This window comes from Micropterus salmoides, unplaced genomic scaffold (assembly GCF_014851395.1).
Source record: "Micropterus salmoides isolate LMB-PRFRI ecotype aquatic unplaced genomic scaffold, ASM1485139v1 Ms_hic_scaffold_19, whole genome shotgun sequence".
Lineage (NCBI taxonomy): Eukaryota > Metazoa > Chordata > Actinopteri > Centrarchiformes > Centrarchidae > Micropterus > Micropterus salmoides.
This window is the reverse complement of record NW_024041039.1, coordinates 19,896,297-19,916,640: the sequence shown is the minus strand read 5'-3', so window position 1 is coordinate 19,916,640 and position 20,344 is coordinate 19,896,297. Positions and strand designations below refer to the sequence as shown.

General features: G+C 41.6%; 1 protein-coding gene across 1 annotated transcript; it reads right to left on the bottom strand.

Annotated features, from left to right (window-relative positions):
- Positions 1-1,494: 1,494 nt before the first annotated feature.
- LOC119910393 (zinc finger protein DPF3-like) lies at positions 1,495-18,393 on the bottom strand. Its single transcript, XM_038728995.1, has 11 exons — positions 18,286-18,393; positions 12,604-12,764; positions 11,110-11,217; positions 8,752-8,879; positions 8,216-8,311; positions 7,863-7,923; positions 6,743-6,784; positions 6,018-6,158; positions 5,157-5,270; positions 4,232-5,018; positions 1,495-3,507 (listed from the first exon to the last, which is right to left on the bottom strand). Exons 1-10 carry the CDS (start codon positions 18,315-18,317, stop codon positions 4,858-4,860), a joined length of 1,044 nt encoding a protein of 347 aa, XP_038584923.1. The 5' UTR covers positions 18,318-18,393; the 3' UTR covers positions 1,495-3,507; positions 4,232-4,857.
- Positions 18,394-20,344: the final 1,951 nt, after the last annotated feature.

Sequence of the window (20,344 nt, the reverse complement as noted above, 5' to 3'; positions counted from 1 at the left end):
TAACTGGTAAAATGTTGACAGTGTTCACCATCCTAGTTCAGTGTGTTAGCATGCTAATATTTGCTAATTAACACTAAACAAAAAGTGCAGCTGAGGCTGATGGGAATGTCTTCATTATTTTGCAGGTATTTTGATAACTTGTTGATTGTGGTAGATGAAAAGTTAATGGATCACTAAAGTCATTCAAATTTATTTTATTATGACATGAGTTGTGGTTTGGAGACTAGGCTACACATTTAGAACAGAAAGCCTGTGTTACAAACTGGCAGAGGCATTGTAGAGGTAAACTGGCATTTACCTAGCAGAGAAGGTCTAATGAAAAGATTCCTTTGAGTTGTATTATGGGAAATGTGGGATCCATTTTTTTTTTAAAATGATATGAAAATTCAATGCAAAATCGCTGGAGTGCCCCTTTAAAGCAATATCATGTAAGATCTGGTGTTTTGTGTGATTAGCCTCCCCACTCTACAGTTAGAGTGTAATAAACTGTTGTTGTAACTAAGGAAAGCTGTACACATATATATGACTACATTACTTATGGACAAAATTAGGAAGTCAACAACTTCTGCTGCTTACACAGTCAAACATCAAGGAAGTGCAACAACACAAGACATAGCAAGCCACCTGGGCTATTACTTACAACAGCAAGGCGGCTGGCTTGGCATCTGATGTGCATTGTTGCCATGCCAATGAGTAAAAGCTGAAGTCATGTTGGTGTTCAAAATTATTTTGAATCTATTATTTTATACATAATGTTGCTTCAAGTTCTCCAGAAAACATGATGTCCCAGTAGTCCAACGAAATAGACTATGTGAGAAAAATTTTTAAATTGTGACATATCTATATATTTGCCTAAAATTGTATCTTGCTTGCCAACATATTTTAGGATTTAGTTCCACCCATTAGGTAATATAATGCTTGACAGCGGTGGCATTAAGTTGTTGCTTTGACCTTTATACGTTTCTCTATTCCAAAACGTACACGTCCAATCCCAGTGATGTAGTTTCTTGCTCGTTTAAATGCTATTATACTGCCACTCTGTGATGAAGTGATTTGACACATTTAATAGGATCTATGTGGTACCTGTTCTCGTAACATTCATAACCGTCAATCATTTTTAAGACTCCAAACCTTTCGACTTTATACCTCCAGTTAACATTCAGACACGATACTGCTAAGAGCAAATATACCTCTCTGCTGGCACATGCAGTTGCTTGTATATGACTTCTACCAACTTACTTGTAATTTCCTCAGCAGTGCCTACGGATCGATAAAAGCTCCTTGTGCTGGAGCCTCTTTTTGTTGTCTTGTTCCTATTTAGAATCCAGACCCACCACTGCTCTCTCAAACTCAAGTGTTATTTTTTACCCTCCTCGTCTGCTCACAGAGTCTGAGGGTCACTCCAACCTATTGATCCAGTCTAGGAATCTTCTGCTCATCAGCTGCCTTTTCAAAAATGAGTTGTGGTACGTCTTAGAAAAACAGCACCGAGCATTATGTTCCTTCTTTATTTTTTTCAGAACAATAAAAATAGTTTAACAAACAAAGACTTCTTCATTCTCTCCATTTTGACTTGTATTTACAGCTGAAGATGAAACAAACGCCCAGTCATGTCCATTTCATCTCCTCTTGGCTCCGTTCCCACCCTGATCCCCCCCCCCCCCCCGGCAGGCTTGACAAGAGAGTACCAGGGCCTATTGCTGTGTCTTTGATGAGGTATACAGGCTATTCAATGATTGGTGACACATAATTCGAAGCAGACATCACTGACTTTTGCATTTTAGGAGCTTCTCTTTTTGTTCAGAACCGCACCACACTAAGCCCGTTCATATACGGTAGGTAACATTAAGCAGGTTATGATTGATGACACATGCTGCCACTTACTGGCATTACTTCGGAAGATAAAAAGACACAAAGACCCATTTTTAGTGTGGACACACCACATTAACTGACACAAGAGAAGAAGACAAGATCCTTGAGAAGTCTCAGATCCATTCTTTGACCAGAGGAGACAAACTGCTGTGGGGAGGTTCCCTGAGGGGAAGTGACAAAAAGGGGTTTGAAAGCACAAGTCATACCACACACATAGGATAATGGTTAGCTTCAAAAACAGAGCGGCTGTTATTACATTGCAGCGATACTGAATAATCACATGGAGGACACAGACCTCTTACACGACTGTGCAACCTATGGACCTAAAAGGCTTTTTGATACAGAACTTCAAGCACCTTCTAAATGTCATAAAGCAATTAGGCCCTCAAAAGCACTCAACGGAAATGTCACAGATAGCTTGGATTTACAGTTTTCACTTCTCACCAAGTATGTGGATGTGAGCAGAGTTATGTCTCTCTAGCAACATCATTGTTTTTCAACGCATTGGAGAGGATTCTCCCTGTCGTCACAATCTAGAGAATGTAGGTTTTAAACAGAATGTGGAGAGGCTTTGCATGGAGAGTGTAACACCAGATAAAAGTCAGCAGAGACCAGACTGAAGCTCTGTTATTGCGATGTTTTCCTATAGTATGAGACTGCAGCATCCCAAATCCCACCTGGGAGTTGATTATAACGGGATCCTTGTGTGGCGTTATTGTCCCTCCGTGCCAACTGAATACAATCACATGAGTGGCTGAACAATCGACAGCAGAGGAAATGAAAGATGCCTGAGTAGTTGTGGCTATTGTGCACCTGATCAGGACAGAGTATCAATACAGTCTGAACAAACCCAAGAAGTCATACTAATTAAACTTTAAAGAGTTCAAAACATAGAAATATTATACAAGAGAAAGGATGCAAAAACATTTGCTAGATTACTGCAACGCATTTGAGTCAGCGAGGCGCAGGAAATAGAGAGCAAAAACAGACAGAGGCAGAAGCAGAAAGTAAAACTTTTGCGTCCATGTCAGAGTACAGTAGTAGTAGTAGTAGTCGTCCAGAGGTCTGCATGTAATAGTGGTGGATTTGAGCACCATCTCTATGGCTGGGGGTCAGGGGGTCACCGTTCCAATCAGGTTGGAGGGTCATGGCTGTCAGAGCTGGTTTCCAGTGCAGAGCGGCAGGCTGGCACAGTGATGAGGATAATGACGTCTTAGTGTCACATCTGATCACACAGCGGACACCTTCACAGAGCAGGAGTGGGCAGGCTGGGCCGCGAGGGGCCCCAAATGCACCCGTTGGGCACAAACAGTCCAAAGGCCTGGCCTTTAGTGTTCCCGTAGTTCAGTGGAGCTCCAGCACAGTGCACAAAAGGATGAAATGAAGCTGGATCTACTCTCATTTCAAATGTTCGGAAGGGATCGATACATATTGTCAGGGGAGCAGTTGCTTCAATTAAGCCACATATCCTGTAGGAGTGGTGGATATCTATTCATCCATTTCAGTCCATTATTTTAGGCCCAAATCAGGAGGGACATGAAGGCTCATTAGTTTTTGCATTAGTTTTTGAGCATGAAATCCTCTTCTTCACTGGTCACCCCATTGATGGGCCACATGCCAATGTGCTGAGTACTCCTACAGTATATAAACATAAACATGGGTTACACTCACCATAATGTGTCTGAAAAAGAGTCTACAGCCATGCTAGTGGCTCTGTGAGGCTGTACTTAGGCACAGAGGTGCTTTGAGCTAAACACTAACGTCAGCATGTTAACATGCTCACAATGACATTTAGTAAAATTGCTAATGAACACTCACAGTACAGCTGAGGCTGATGGGAATGACATTGCAGCTATTTGGTCACAAACCAATACTGGACAAACTGAAATGGTGACCTGCTTTGGGCACTAGAGGAAACGTCAGGGGATCAAGTCATTAGGATTCACCCTCGGAGGACCATGAATATTGGTACAAAATGGAATCCATCCTGTAGTTGCTAAAATAATTCAGTCTGGACCAAAGTGGTGGACTGAACGACAAACATTTTCATTCCTAGCATGGCTTATAGCTATAATACTATTCAATTCCTGCTCTTGTTACTGTGATTTCAAAGGACTGAGTTGATTGAGTGATTTTCATTTGCAAAGCCAAATTAAACTGAATCTGTTTGACAAACAAAATTCAATATACAGCATTTAGTACTAATCAAATTTATGCTTGCATTATAGAAACACTATTCGAGAAAACTAGTTTTGTAACCCAGTACAACTCATTCGTAGTCTAAATGTTAAAATTCTTTCAACCATCTGCAGAATTTCTTTTATTTTCTAAACAAGAAAAAAGAAACCCTGTTGCTTACCTTTCATTTATTAAGTCCCCTACATCTGTTAAGACTATATTCATAGGCTTCTTCATCTCCAAACATTTCCAGTGGCCTGTGGCAGTCCTTTCATTGGTTCCTTCATTTTCTCTCACTCAAGTTTAATCCAGAGTTGGAGCAGAAGAAGAGACCTTCTTAGTCACAGCGACCACAGATTTAAAAACATCCCGTAGGCCAAGTATGGGTCTGCTATGACATTCATCCATCTCCCAATCATTTATGCCTTTACATTTTTCAACTGTTCAAATTTCTCCAGTGTTTTTTTTTTTTGTTCATAACGTTTATGCTCCTTCTGCTCCAGTGAGGGGGGGAAAAAAACACTCCAAAAACATCTTCTGTTTTGCAAGGAGACCGAGTCACTTGTCTAGAAACACTGACATTTGTTCATTGCCTTCAAAGTTAATATATATTTATATATATATAAAAAAAAAGGTGTTCATAAATTATTCAACAATGTTCAGTAGATAAAATACCACTTGCATTTCTGTCCTGAAATGATCACTTTGTGCTTTCTGCAAACAAAAAACATTGAAAAAGAAGCAGCAGATTTTTGCCAGAGGTTAATCCATCTAAAAAAAATTGTCTCTTTAAATCTAAAAGGTTTTCTATCTGTGTCGGTTGGATAATCCATTGCTGTTTGTAGAGGGCTCTTCCAGCTCGTCGTCCTCAAAGCCGTGGAAGGTTGAAGTGTCGCTCTCCGAGGTGGTGCCGAACAGTTCCTCTGCTCCAGTAAAAGTCCCATCTTCCTTCTCCTCTTCGCAGTCAGCTGGCACACAGGACAGGAGGAAGAACAAAGTGTACTGTAAGGTTATAAACACCCGTCCACACAGTTTGAAGTTTGGATGGAAGAGTTAAGTGGGGTGTGTGTGTGTGTGTGTGTGTGTGTGAATATGAATATACTCACTTTTGCATCGGCAGGCTGAATAGGGAGACCCCGATTTACCCGTTTTCTTGTTTGAGCCATGGCATTTATTACAGTAGTTGTTGGAAATGCTGGTCCCAGCTGGACCCTTTGGACCTACAAATAAATCCCCCCACCCCAAAAAAAGATAGTTTTAGGGAAAGTTGATTTTACCTGCCAAACTTTTCAATACTTTTGTATAGTGCGCGCATATATATATATATATATATACATATATACACATACATACATACATACACCCACCCACCCAAGTTTGCTCAATATGAACTTTGTCCATTCTTCAAATAAAACTTTTAAATTGTTTTTATTTAACAAAGAAACTTGGCTTTCTAATCCCATTAGCCGTACAAGATGTTACAATAAAATGATGGGGGTCACTACTGACATTATAGAGGTATTCGCACAGTGACTTAGTGAATTAATTTCACGTCATTATTTGTGAAGATACAGGGTTTGCATTTTGTGTATTTTTTCTATTTTGACTTTTTTCCCCTGTATCTTCTGGTTTGTGCTTGTTGATTTCTAAATTTAGTGGACATGTTTTTGGTGTCAGGCCTCCCTTGGATTGGCCTCAAGTTGATTGCTTTGATTTATAACTGTTCCTGTCCGAGTTTGTATACCTATCCGGCAGAAGGCAGACCTACCTATTAAAAGGCAATACATAATAATAATAATTATGATTTTTTTTAAAAATCAAAAGAATGAGTCAGACTTAAAATATGACAAAAGAATTCAGAGCCATCTTTTTGTACAGGACAGACACACATTGTATGTAATGGTAAGCGGTGTGTTTGAGGAAACCAAACATTCTGATATGAGAGGTACAGCAGTTGGATTTCTTACGTTTGTGTCTGTCAGTTTGTTGTGCAGAGGGGGATCTGGACGCCACTGAGCTTCTCTCTCCAGCTCTGTTCTCCTCTGCCAGGTGGGAATGGGTGTAGTGGTAGCTTAGTCCCGTACGGTTCCTGTAGCGCTTCGCACAGACTACAACAGAGGGCAGATGTTCAGTACTACTACTATGACAGGCTGCATTTCAGTATCTAAAAATAATGTTGGCAACACACCATTTCTGAAAGCAGGATCTTTTTTTCCCTTTTCCGAACACTTGTGTTTAGATGCAATATGCTTTGATTGCAATGAGACCTTCACAAAGAGTCAAACACCCACTCAGTGTCTGGTGAGCTGATAATGCTCTTAAGTTAGAAAGAAGCATAAGTAAAAATACCTACATGCAGTTTGTGAATGAGCAGAGGAAACAAAGTGTAGAAAGTAATAATAATATAAATAATATCATCAATCACAAAAAAATAAACAGGACTCCTGAAAGTAACTATTCTACTTCTGACTCAAAAAACAAAAACGTTAAAACTTTAGGCTCTGATTTCAATAATCAGTCAAATAAAACACAAACAACAAAATAACCATGTCTCGGTTTCACGGCACAGAGGGCACTTTTCAGCTTGAGAAAAGCAAGATAATATAGTGGCTAAATCAATAATCACAGCACTTCCAACACAACCACTTATCAATCTATCAAAACAAATATCCTGAAAAACAGCAACAGGTACCTGAGGTCGAAGATTTGGAGTTCTGCTTTTGTTTGTATCTGTCTGAAACACAGATGACACAAAGCAAAGAGAAGGGGAAGAGAAAACAGCATGAGCATGTGTCTTTCAAGAAGAGCCAAAACAGATTAAAAGAGTAAAATCCAATACCCCCTATCTGGATTTTCCACATGCAACTTGCATGTACAGGAATACCTGATGCTACAGTGACACTAGTGACTGAGTTACAGTGGGTTGACTTTCTGACAACAGAAGCCCTGACGCTACTTCCGGAATAACTTCTTAGTTTGTTCTTCTTGACGGGGTGGTGAACGGAGCAGTGGATAAGACACACGCCTTTGGCGTGAGAGACCCGGGTTCAAATCTACTGTGAGACACCAATGTGTCCCTGAGCAAGACACTTAACCCTCATTGCTCCAGGGGCGTGCAACCTCTGACACATTGTAAGAGGTTGCACGCCTCTTGCAATTGTAAGTCACTTTGGATAAAAGAATCAGCTAAATGAATAAATGTACATGTTTGTGAATCTTCTACACACATAAGCAGCATAAATCAAGTCCTCATGTACAACAGGTTCTTGAACAAAAATGATTAAAACTGCTTAAATACCAATCTTTACATTACTTTAAATACTTTTCAATCATTTTCAGTTTACGGACCAGAAAGATTCATTTAAATCAAGTGAATTTAGTGAGTTTAGTGAAAGAATATTAATACAAAGGAAATTATCAATTAGGTTTGAGATACATAATATACTGTCTGTCCAGTAATATGGGGTTCTATGTATTGGGTAAGCAAGTAGTCTTACATAGAACAGACTGTAGCGTAAACTGTCCCACTCAATTGATCAGTGATCAAGATGTGGTGTAAAGCACAATTTTCCCACAGCGTATAACACATTCTGGTTTAAGTACAAAATATACTGTGCTATTTTGACAGGGCAACTTGAACAAAGATGTTTATTTTATTTATTTTTATACAATATATATTAAACCGAGACTCTTATAATAAAAAAGTTTGAATAAATGTAGCAGAAATCAGCAGATTATACAGAAACTACCATAATTGCAAATTCAGCACCAATTAAAACAAACCTCATGTTTCAGAATTCATCTCTACTTACTGTCACAGACGTATGGCTTGTCGTCGTCCACATCTGTCCTCCTGCGGCCTGAACCCCGGCCCTAGGAAAAAACATCCAGATTTCGTATGTACCGGTATTTACTCTGCAATAAAATATGTACCCACAGCCTTCCAGCATGCATACATACATAAGCTGTAGCATGTATAATAAGCAGCTACCTATATGAAACAAATCACACTGAGTTTAATGTGGTCAAGCTAATGTTGTTTTAAAAAGATACAAAACTGATGACAAAACCGGCTGATAATGAAATTCTTCTTAAACTTGTAGTCGAGGCCCGCCTACGGTGCAACTTCCAGTACATGACAACAGGTGCCAGTGTGGTCACTTACTCTTCCTTTGCCCCGATGTCTCCTCTTGGGAGTGTCCACCTCGTAGTCGTCATCATCATTGAAAGCATCTTCTGCTGCATCTGCCTCTAGAACCCTCTAAGAAAGAAAGAGAAGGAAAGATTTCAGAACTCAGCTCTGACGTAAGTACCAGCTTGCTGAGAAAAACAAACAAAAAAAAACCAACACTATACAGCAACAACAGAGAGGAAAGAAAAATCAATTTTTCTGTTCTCAACAACTTCTGGTATGTTTTTGATAGATGTAGTGTGTGTTCTGTTTTTGTATAAGTCTCTGTTTCATGTTGAAATACTTTGAGATCAGACAGGTACTTAAAAGGAGCAGGGACACTTTCTTTATTGTGGTAACTTGTTTAGAACCAGGAGCATGAATTTATATTAAAAAAGCTTTTGTCTCGAGGAGGGATGAGTCATTATGCTCCCAGCTTTTCCTTCCCGTACATCTTGCCTTACTTGTGTGTCTGCTTGCAACAGGGATCAGCAATAAGTGTATTAGACAACCTTTCTGATTGAACTCACCTGGATCTCCAGCAGACTCTCCTCGTCGTTTTTGGAGTTGTTCCTCTTGTCTAGACCCTCTCCTCGAAGCAAAGCCTCCAGCGTGGTGCTCTGGGTGGGCAAGGTCTCCTTGGACATGAGGCCGCCGTCTGCACACAGACAAAAATGGTCAACACGTGACGAATCATCACCACTACCAGCTCAGTGTTTTATACTTTAAGGTCATGCAAACATGTCTATTGTTCCCTTAAAGTTAATTTTAAAAAAAGTTCCACAGGTATATCATCGAGGGAATGGAACCTGTAGATTGCTAATGAATGAGCTGGAGTATGTTACAGTCCTCCAACATTTGCTGTTATTTCTCCTGCATCACTATTAAGAGCTGTAATTGTGACAAGAACCATCAGTGCTACAATCTCCGACCTGTGAGCAGCTTTCTATCAGCACATTTCCATTATGTCTATTCTCTTCCACTCACACTAGACCTAATAAAAGCATGTGGCAAATTGCGGAGCATTTATTTGTTATAGTGGCTGTCATCTCCTTTTGCAACAGAATGTGTCATCGCAACTATTTTCACAGCACGATATTACTAAAAAAACAAAAAAAACAAAAGAAGGTACATTTTCATTCTGAAGAGAACAAGTTCTCAATAATGCTGCACAATACAGACATTAGGCTGACTTTGTCCACAGGAATCTCTGAGGTACAATGTAGTTAAGTGGCTTATCACTTTAACCTGAACACATGATGCAGATATCTCCTCCTACAGTGAGCTGAGGATCTAAACAAACAGTGTAGGAGGCATGCAGGTTGAGCAGACAAAGCAGAACAAACACAAGCTTTGACAGCCAGTCGGATCTGCAAATCTTATTTACACAATCTCTTCTGCACAGACAGCTTCATGGTCATCCAGCTGCTTTGCGCATGTTTGAAAAAGGGACACACTTCAAAGCCCCCCTGACTCCAGCTTTGTATGAGCCCTTCATCTACTGCTGTGCCCACTAGAAAGACTTTTACAGAATATTGAACATGAAGTGCTGAAGCAACAGAAGGCTGCATAGGTAAGAGGCAGATATAGGAGGTAGGCGTGAGAAGCACATACAGCGCGCTCCTCTAAAAGGTCCATTCCACCATGCGGCGGCAGCCCCTCACCATTGTGTCTGCACACGTTGACTTTCAACTCTCCGCGACGAGACAGACCCCCCTCCTCCCCTCCCCACCCCACCCCACCCATGGGAGCTGGGGGGGCTAAAAATAGAGCCGGCAGCAGCCTGCAGCAGGGAGCTGATTCTGCATGCAGCCCCAGTCTCTAGCACACCATCAGTTAGACAGCCTGCCGAGGCAGCGAGACAGACTGGCTGCTGCCCTGTGCCGGCCACCTCTGGCCAGCTGCACTATGTGCGCCATGTAAGAGATGCCAGGTTAAATCAGGGTATGTTTCCCCTCCACTGGGCACTCGCAGACAGCACATACAATCCGCTGTTGCTGGAGAAGGGAGGGACAGCAGTGCTGTGGTGGCAGGGTCTTGGCGAGCACAAGCTCAGTGGAAAACAATAGGCTACAATGGGATGTGTTTGGGAAACAAAGGCTTGGTTCATGTGGTATCACTCCATCTTGCTTTCTCTTTCCAGGCTCTGTCCCCCCTTCTTACTTTCTCAACTTGCAAAACATTTGTTCCTCAGTCTGGAAATTAAAGCTGAACTAAAGCATCAGGATCATGGAGACCGCTTACAGAAACTACTAGAAAGTAAAAGACGTCACAATGTTTCTGTGTGAGATTTTCTCTTTTGTCGTGTTCATTCCTGAGGGTAGCGTATCATCCCTGTGGGTATGTTAGCCTTGGGCACAGAATGGACCATTTATTTGAGCTCAGGAAGCCTAGATACAAAACTTATGCAATGCACGATAAGCTGTGGGGGGAGACAGAGAGCTGAAAGTGTTGCCACAGAGAAAGAGACAAAACCAATCAGTAAGGGAGGTGGTAAAGAGTATAAGATACAGGGTGAATATAGAGGAGAGGGTAAATGTGTTGAGTGAGCTGTTTCAAGTGGCAGCCGAGAACGCCAAACTCCATTCCATAACATTTATTAAATACCATCTTCAGTGGCCGAAGTCTGTCTCGCTGCTCCCAGCAGCGGTAAATCTAATTACATGTTCTACTTCTCACAAAACAAGTTTACCAGCCGGGGTGAACACAACACATTTCATCCTCTGAAAAATGACTGGCAGCCTGTTCTGCTCAGCGCGCTGAGACAGAGTGATGTGCTTTTAGCCAGATTATTCCAGATCATCACCAGTAATCACATGAGCTGAAGGAGGTGATGAAAGTGGGGGGGTGGGCAGGTGGTTTGTGGAGACGAGGCTGCAGGATCTTACCGAGCTGGAGTCCATAGATGCCCAGGCGGGGATCCGTGGTGTTGTGCAGCCGTCTCTTCTTTCTCCAGCAGCGGGCGGGGTATGTGTACATCTGTCCGGCTGCTACCCCTGTACAATAACAGTTGTAAATATGCCAACAAGTTATAGGATCTTTGTAATGTAGAAAAACCTGATTACACTTTACAAATATGAAAAGAGAAAACCAGATCTGGTATATTATAAGAAGATATTCACATACTGGAGACAAATTGTTAGTCTGGCTGCTTTTTTTGGTTATGTTAAAGATTTCTGTATTGAGATTAACACAATTTTAGTTTCACAGGCATTTCTGAGATTAATACATTGAGGCCACGTGAAACATTAACGTGTAGCCCCAAACTTATTAGTCGATTGACAGAAAATTAAACTGCAGCAACAATTTTCAAAAGTGATCCATTGTTTAGGTAATTGGCAGAGCAACAGCATTAAGAGTCTACAGCCATGCTTGCAGCTTTGTGAGGCTAAATGCTAATGCCAGCATGCTAAAATGCTCACAATGCTAAGACGCCAACATGTTTAATATTTACCATGTTCACCATCTTAGTGTAGCATGTCGGTGAGCTAACATTTGCTAATAAGCACTAAACACGTACACACGAGTACAGCTGCCAACCGTCTGAGGGACAGACACTGCCATCCCTTGAGTCACAGGGCTAAAAATAGGGTGGGCAATATGGTCAAAAACATAACACAATTTAAATTTAATCGCAATCATGATCCACAATCTAAATTGTGATATTCTTTCTCAATTTTGAAATGCTCTTGAGACTATAGCCAGACTTCAAATAGCCTATGAATTTCTCCATTTGCATCAATAAAACACAATATAGCATTAAAGATACTTAACAGGTTTTAAAATGGTGATTCAAACCAGAGTTTAATTTGAAGTTCTAAACAGAAGTCAAAAGATTACAATGATAAAATAGCACAAGTACTCACAACTCAATTGCATTGTTTACAATACGTCACCCAACGAAGAGCCACGTGAAGACAAGTAATTCGTCCAATTGGCATAGCCATCTAGTTGGCTACAGCACTCTATTGGTTTGTTCATGGATCCGCTAGTCAATGAGGTTATGTGAAGTTTGGAAACAGAAGTAAGAGGACATTAAAAACCGCAATCTCTACGATTCACCTGAAAAGAAGATCGTGGATGCCTTAGATCATGATCTCAAATCTTCAGATTGCCCACCCCTAGCTAAAAACGCCAAATTTTTGCTGGTTCAAGGTACCCGCCGCTTTACTTTGTTTTAAATGACTTAAAACTGAATATCTTCTGAAAATAAGCAGTTTCCTGATGTCACCTTGGGCTGTGTTAAAATTGTGGCATTTTTCAGTATTTTAGGACATTTTATTAGCTTGATTGATCGAGCCAAAAAAGCAATCAACAGTTTAATTGAGATTTACATGCCTAATTGATAGCTTTAGATATAAAATTATGTGTGTGTTTCCCACCGGGGCTGCGGTGGTGTCGTTCCATCCAGATGTAGCAGTTGTTCTGGGCCACGCCGGTTTGCGAGTCCAGAAATGGCAGGCGGACGCTGCGTTCAGCACACAGGCGAGCATTGTAGCTGCGGCACTGCTCAATGGCATCCTTATAGAACTGGTCGCCCAACCTGCAAGGGGGAGTAATGTCAGCAGCAGAGGTCAGTGACACCATAGGATGAGGTTGACACAGCAGAGTCACTGATATGGCAGCTCTTTTGAAGAATAACAACAATCTGATCGTATTTGCAGGAGATCTGGGGATCTTTTTATCATGTCTGAATGCCTTGATAATAGCCTGTTGCTTTGCTGGCTACAGATCATTAAATTGGAAAGCTGAAAGCAGCTACAAGATTTGTATGCACGTCCCTTAGAAACGCTCAACCCACATAACGCTGTTAACGTCTGTTCAAACTTCTAATCAGCACTGTTCAATGTAAGTATAAAACTGACAGTGGAGCTTCTCTCTGCTCTTCCAGATTACCGTTGGGAAGAATTTGTGGAAAGAAAAACAACTGTGCAACCCAATTTCAACCCTGCAATGACTGCTGCTCCCACTCCTGAAGTTAAACATATTATTACCTCTGTGGGCTCTTTGTCTGATCTGATTCTAGATAAGCGGTGAGCTACGGTGGCGCCGACTCATTATCACAAGAACATAGAATCTGCGGTCTGACGTGAAGTCAGTCCCCCGATCAGCAAGCAGCGAAGACTCTCACATTTTAGTTCCACTTTTCTTAGCGCCACTGAGATTTTGGCAGTCCCTCTGGGTTTCAATGTTAATATTCAGAGTGAAATGGGGGAGGATATTTCACATTCAAGCCCTCGATCGTTGCCACTCGCCTCATATGGTAATTAGCCTACTTAATTATTTTCTCAGCAGAGTGCCTAGCACAAGGACAGGTTCTAATTTGACTATATCAAAGATGGAGGTAAATGGAATGAATGGTACATTGATTGTGATTTCCACAGTCTGCTGTTCACAGGTTCAACTGGGCAAATAATACCTACTGGTTTTTCTAGTATGAACATTTCCACATCCGCATAATGAAGTTCCTCCATGTGTTCTCAATTACAACATTAGGAAGACGGCCATTTTGAAGTGAAACTAATGAGCTGCGGGCTGCGGTCGCGCCGGGAATCTTAAACTAAAAAAAGGTGGAGGAGGTGGGAGCCTGATTTGTCAGCGTCTTCCAGATCCTGCTCTCACTCCTCCTCTCTGCCTTTACCCCTGCCCCCTTGATGAGACGACGTCCAGCAGATGAACAGCCGTGTTAGGAATGCTGTCCCGCACAAAGCCCACTTGCTCTGCGGTTTAGACAAAGCCACAGTGTATGTGTGTGTGTGGGGCTTCTGGGAAAGAGAGGCTTCGTTTCAGTGTGACTGAGAAGAGTAAACAGTCACAGGTATAGGGAGGAGGAAGGGGGGGCGGGTGTGTGAAAGAGAGGAGGGGAGGAGAACAACAAGACAGGGGGTTCAAAAAGGCATGACGTTAGAGAACTCTAAAAAGCTTACAAGCAGATCATGATTAATAAACATGGGACTTTCCTTCCTCGTATTGCAGTCATATAAAGATGGTGGATTTACTGTAGTTAATCATATAGCTATTACTCTCTGCCTTGTAAAGATGTCATACATGGTTTCTTAGTGCATACAATGCCAAGAAAACACCAGCTTCTGACATGTACCGCACTTTCTCCACGCTTTAAGACGCAGGACATTTTACAAGAGGAATCACACTGGGATACACTCAAAACAGATCTGCCACGACGATGAACACAAAAGTTCACAGGTTTGACATAGGTTTTATACATAAATTCTGTATCTCAGGTCTTTATCATACGTGGGTCGAGCGTATCGTTTCGTAAACACTAAATCCCCACCAAACTAGTCTGTTTGCTTGCTGCCATTCCTTGATATCAACACACAGCTACAGCTCTGATGGGACGCAGTGTGACATATTGGTTTACTAAAATCAGGCCAGCTGTGAATGCTCCCTGAAGTCAGCTTAAAGTGCGTGCTCAAAGGGGTACACGCGGTGGAGTGCCAGAAAACCTCCTGAGATTACTCGAGATGAACCAAGAGAAGATGCCAGTCCGTCTCGAGTGAAACGCGGAGGGGGAAAGAGAGAGAGAACAAATAAGTGGAAAGTCATCTGGTGGGTGCTGGGTGTCTGCAACGATGGGCTCTCCATCAGGGCCCCGACGCACCGAGCAGCAGGTGCACAGGCTTAGGTGAGAGATCTCTCTGACACTTGTAATGAGTGACAAGAACCACACCACCGAAGACATAGGAGGGGAGAAAGTATCACACACACAAAAAAGTCCTATGGGGCAAAATAACACGTGCAATGTGACGGTTTATTTGGAAGAGAAAACAAAGGCAAACAGTACGATTATTACTCAGACTGTCTGCTGTAAACATCCGTCATAGTTTACAGACCAGCTTCCTGGTTCAGTTTTTCCTACCATACTTGCCAGAGATGTACGCACAAACAGTTTCCTGTAAAATAAGGGATTATTACCAATATTTCAAGCACACTGACTTTCAGTTTTACATCCAGATAAAGTGGTTTCTAACCTTATTGCCTTGAGACCCCTTAAAACGAAACAATGTCTACTGGCAAACTGTCATCACCAGTTGCATACGTATAATTTTACACAAGAAGTAAAATTACTCTGCTATCTACAAGAAAAAAGGCAAAAATTGTTTTATTTTAATCATCTCAAGACCCCTCAAATTTATTTTGCAGCTCCTTGAGGGACTGGGAGACCATCTGATTGCTTGACTGCTCATTTCTAACACCATCTGACTTTTTTTGTGTGATTTCCCCCTGTTACCAGATCTGAGCAACAACTTCTGTGAATCCAGTTCAACCAAAACGAAAACAAAGTAGTTGTAGTTTCACTGAAAAATTAAACTACAAAAATAAGATCCACCATGTACTAAGTCGACGTAAAGCTCTGCCTAGAAGTGGCATCATTGTGTTGAATCAAACTGAACTAGTGCGTTTCAGGGGCTGAACAAAGGTGCCTCAGAGGTATGTGCTACACATCCTCAATATCTTCCAGCTGAGTAGAGAAGGTGTGTGTGCGCATGAGGACGAGGAACAAAAGCAAATCTTGTGGCCAGTGGGGCCTCCGCTATCAGCATGTTCCTGTCAACGGTTTGCCGCGTCACATGGCTGCGTCCGTAATGTGAGCATGTGTCAACACTCATTTTGCATATCTGTCGACAAACTATAGCTTGCAAAGAGAACAGCTCTCAGAGGAAAAGTGGTCTGCAGTCATGGCAAAACTCCAACGTCTAGCTCCAAACTGGTCCAGCACTAAAGAGATCTGACTAAGGGGAAAATGAATAGGAATAAAAAGAATCTGATCCAAACACACAACTTCAGTCTCTTCAACTCTGCTCAGGAGGTTTCTTAAATCTGCAGGTGCACTGCTCCTTCACAGGAAGCTAGAGCTACCACATAACAAGAGAGGGGGAGGACGAGGAGGAGGGCCTACACAGTGACTGCATCCTGACAACAACCTCTGATTACACCAATCAGAACAACACAGTCAGGGTGAGGGCAGGAGTAACACCTCCACACTGCAGTGCCAATAAACAGCAGGCCTGACTCACTCAAAGTCTACTCAACACCAATGACAACGTTGCTGACGAACGGGGAAGGTTATCGCAGACGTAATGTCAGGAGAGCTGTGGCTGGAAGATGTGTCTGAGCAATAGGAAACTCCAGCTGTGGCTAAAATTTTAATGAGCAGCTTTATGAGCTTCTTTATTAATCAAATATTCCAGACTCCATTTTAATCAGCAGATTCTGGAGATTACTGTCCTCCCATGCTCACACAGGACGGACAGACCCCACACAGACGTGCACAGGCTTGCGCGCTGCTGCTGCTTCATCCGCCACATCCCTACAACAAAGTCAAACCAACGTTTCATTTCCCTAAAGTGAATCATCTTAATACAAAAAAAAGGTCAAACTGGTCCACAGGAGCGACATCCAATTAGTGTCAAGTGTGACTAATTATAATCTGACAAATGTGTGAAATGAAGTCAGAAACCCAAGACAGAGGCTAATTATAGCACACTGAAACACTTCATTAAGCACAGTTTATAGCAAGGAGACATTCCACATCAGAATGCTAAAACGTCGCTGAGATGAAACAGCAGACGCGCACTGAAGCTTGTTGGGACACGAGAGAGAAATAGTCCAACAAAAAGGTAATAATAAAATGTACTTTCCAATAATAATCCAGCTCTTATAAATAAACCACAGATACTTTAAGAGAGAATGGTAGGAGCTACAATGAAGTATTGTTCATTTAATATTTACATTGAGCACTTTTAACATCAAGTACTTCACTGAGCTGTTCAGGTGGTACCTGTGGGACTGGGGGCATTGCATGAAAAAATAAAAAGGTGCAAGCAAGAAAATGCTAATGTTCACTTGGGGGCGGGGTGGGGGCAGTTTGAAGTGGACATTCAGGTGTCAAAAACACCATTCTGCATCCTTCCCTAGTTGTAGTAACAATGTCACAATAACAATGGCAACTCTGTGGGTGATGTGCCAGGTGTTGTGTGGTCCACCCTTTGTGCATACAGTTCACGGAGGTGCCAGGGTACCTCTATGGAGGAGCAGATGGTTCTCCTGCTTGTACCCAACACTTCCTCTCTGTCGGAGCATCTCTCTGACAGATGGGCCCAGGATCCTGGACCAAGCTAATCTCCAGCACTCCTCCACTTAAAGGCACAGTGGAGCGCCTGCTCTACCTCCACAGTCCCAACGAGCCATGATGGTGATAGCACATCCATACCGGCTGGACGCTTCAGTCACGTCCAACTGTACGTGCGTGTCATAAAAAGCCCTTTCCCCCCTGATTAGAATATAAAATGACACAAGAAGCAGGGGGGGGGGCTAAATGTGTCTAACTTACAGTAATGTGACAGCCAGTGGAATTGGTGAAACAATACAGAAGAACAAAGGAAAAAGGTGGAGCATTTCTTTGAAGTTGAGGGACAAAATGACTATTGCACAGGCTATTTAAGCACAGAGGGACTGTCTATTTCTAACGGCGGACTCGAATTGCTGTCACTTTTGTCGATTTCAGCAGCAAGCATGCAAATACAAAATGCCTCCTCCCTTGCTTTACAGGGTCCTGACCACGTCTGCGCTCGGAGGAGCCAAAGTTGACATGTCGACATTTCACACAACTATAAACGACTTTAGGAATGTCAGATGATATTCCGCTGCTGTGCCCAGCCGAGCACGAAGAAAATCGGCTTTTAATTATTCGGAGCGGCGCAAAGGCACGTTGTCGACAGTTTCCAAATAAATTTATAGCCCAGGAAAGACGACACTCTCCTGTGTTGAATGCTTAACCGTGTGAAGGAGAAGCTCCGCTAGTGCAGTCAAAATGTCAGGCAGCCTTGCGCACATGTTTAAGACTAAATGTTAAAACCTTGTGGAATAAAAGAACTATACGAGGCTACTTTGCCATGCAAGAAGTACACAAAAATGAATTTGGACAGCTTAACCTGTCATAAGCACACGGCTGGAAATCACGTGCACGAACAGACAGTTTTAACGTACAAGTTGGCAACAAAGTAATTATTCACAATTTCCTAAATGTCTAAATTACTTACGCTTTTAGTGGATTCTGAATGACAGCCGCCATTTTGCTACAATGTAACGCAATATCGGCGTCTTGCAGTTCTGAGGGAAACCTACGGAAATTGACCAATCAGAGCTCGGGGTGAATTCGTGGACCAATACATCTGCAGCATACGCAGATGGGGCGTGGCTTTCTGGGGTAAACTGTCAAAATTATTTTAAAGGGTTTTCCCTTGTATTTATATTATACACAACTGAATATCAGCACTTTTAAAAAGACCCTTACTAGAGCTTGGATATGGATACATATCAAGTGCAGTTACCTCATGGCATACTGACACCATGCAGTACAAGTGGCACAGAATATCAACATGGAAGCTTGTGTTTAATTATTTATTAAAATAATTATAAATCATTCATCATCATCAATAAGAACCAAGCAAACATTTCCCCCTCACTTTATCTGAAGCTGCAGTGTTGGAGAGGAATGGAAGCAAGGCTCCTAATACACAGACATGCACACGATCTACTCCTCCCACATACAGTACATTAAGTGGTTTGACAGGGAGATTCAAACACACACACACACGCGCGCGCTCACTAAAGACATGGAGGCAATTCAAGATGATGTTTTTGACAGACGGGAGCTGATGCAACTTTAATCTTATGCAAATCTTCCACCAGTTTAGTAAGTATCCACATATCAACACTTCAAGTTAGATTCCAGCATTTAAATGTGTCAATCATTCCTGCTTGGGTTTTAGTGTGTAGGTGAGAAGTGTTGACAATAGTGCCCGACCTAAACGAAAAAACTGGACATCACTAAATGCATTTCATAAAAAAACACAAAGCCTATCTGAAGCAACAGACTGCACACATTTGCATGTGAATGAATGAATTCCAGTACAAGTAATTTGCCATGATGTGTTTCCTATTCTATACTGTGCAATATTAGCATCTCAGCAGGGTGTGTGTCTGTGTGTGTGTGTGTGTATGATGCAACATTCAGACAGATAAATCTATTTTGAGACAAGGCAGACACAACATCTTCTCATCAGAACCTAAAAGTTCCATGTTAGGTGCAAAGGGAGAATTAACTTTATCTACAAAGACCCTTTTTCTCTAATTTTTAACAACAAAATACAAACATGTGTTAAAGGCATCACCTTGTGCTTTATGACATCCAGATGTAACGTTCTCAGTACTCAAAAACTCAAAACTAGCAATGATGCAGGACAAGTTAAAGCTCTCAGTCACTAAATATGGTTTGATGTCTCAACATTGTCACACTTGAGCATACATTGCACAAAGCAACATGGGGAAACAGGGTGCTTCATATACAGGCACTACAAAGTACATAAATATCCGTACAGTAACTAACTTCAAACAAAAATCAGAAAAAGAAAATATACTAAATCTTTTAATAACGGATGTAAAATAACGGAAAAACAAGCTGTGAAGAGCTACGACGGAACATAAATATGTTGACCTTTGTCAAGAGCCTTTCTCCTGTCAGACCTGGAGGTGTGAATGTCTTTTGTAAAACTGGTTTGAAGACATATTTAGATATTCTTCAGTTCTGCAAAGCAATATCCATACAACCAAGCAGGCAGGCAAATGTAAATATTTAGAAAACAAGTAAAAACTCAAGGCATCAAGAAATTTTTTTTTAACATGATGAAATACAAACATTTTACAACATGTATACGCTAAAATGCCACTTGGTTAAAGGGATAGTGATGTTTAGACCATGGATTTCTCAGACTGTCATGCACGCCGGGGTGCTAATAAGTTGTTTTTTTTTTATCTTCAATACATAAATAATTTTTTAACATTTCTAATGTACACTCCTCTAACATAGTTCTATGCCTTCATACAACCACAAATTACATGATAAAATATAAACATTATACCAGCACGGACACAGTGACCTGAATGATTTTTGGCACGCCAGATATCCACAATCTAGACCTACTGTAACAGATTTCAGTTCAGTTCGGGACAGACCACTTGATCATCTGGATATCTGGATTTTAGCCACGGTAAGCAACAGCCGATAACAGCTGAGAAAGGCTTAGTGCAAAAACTAAA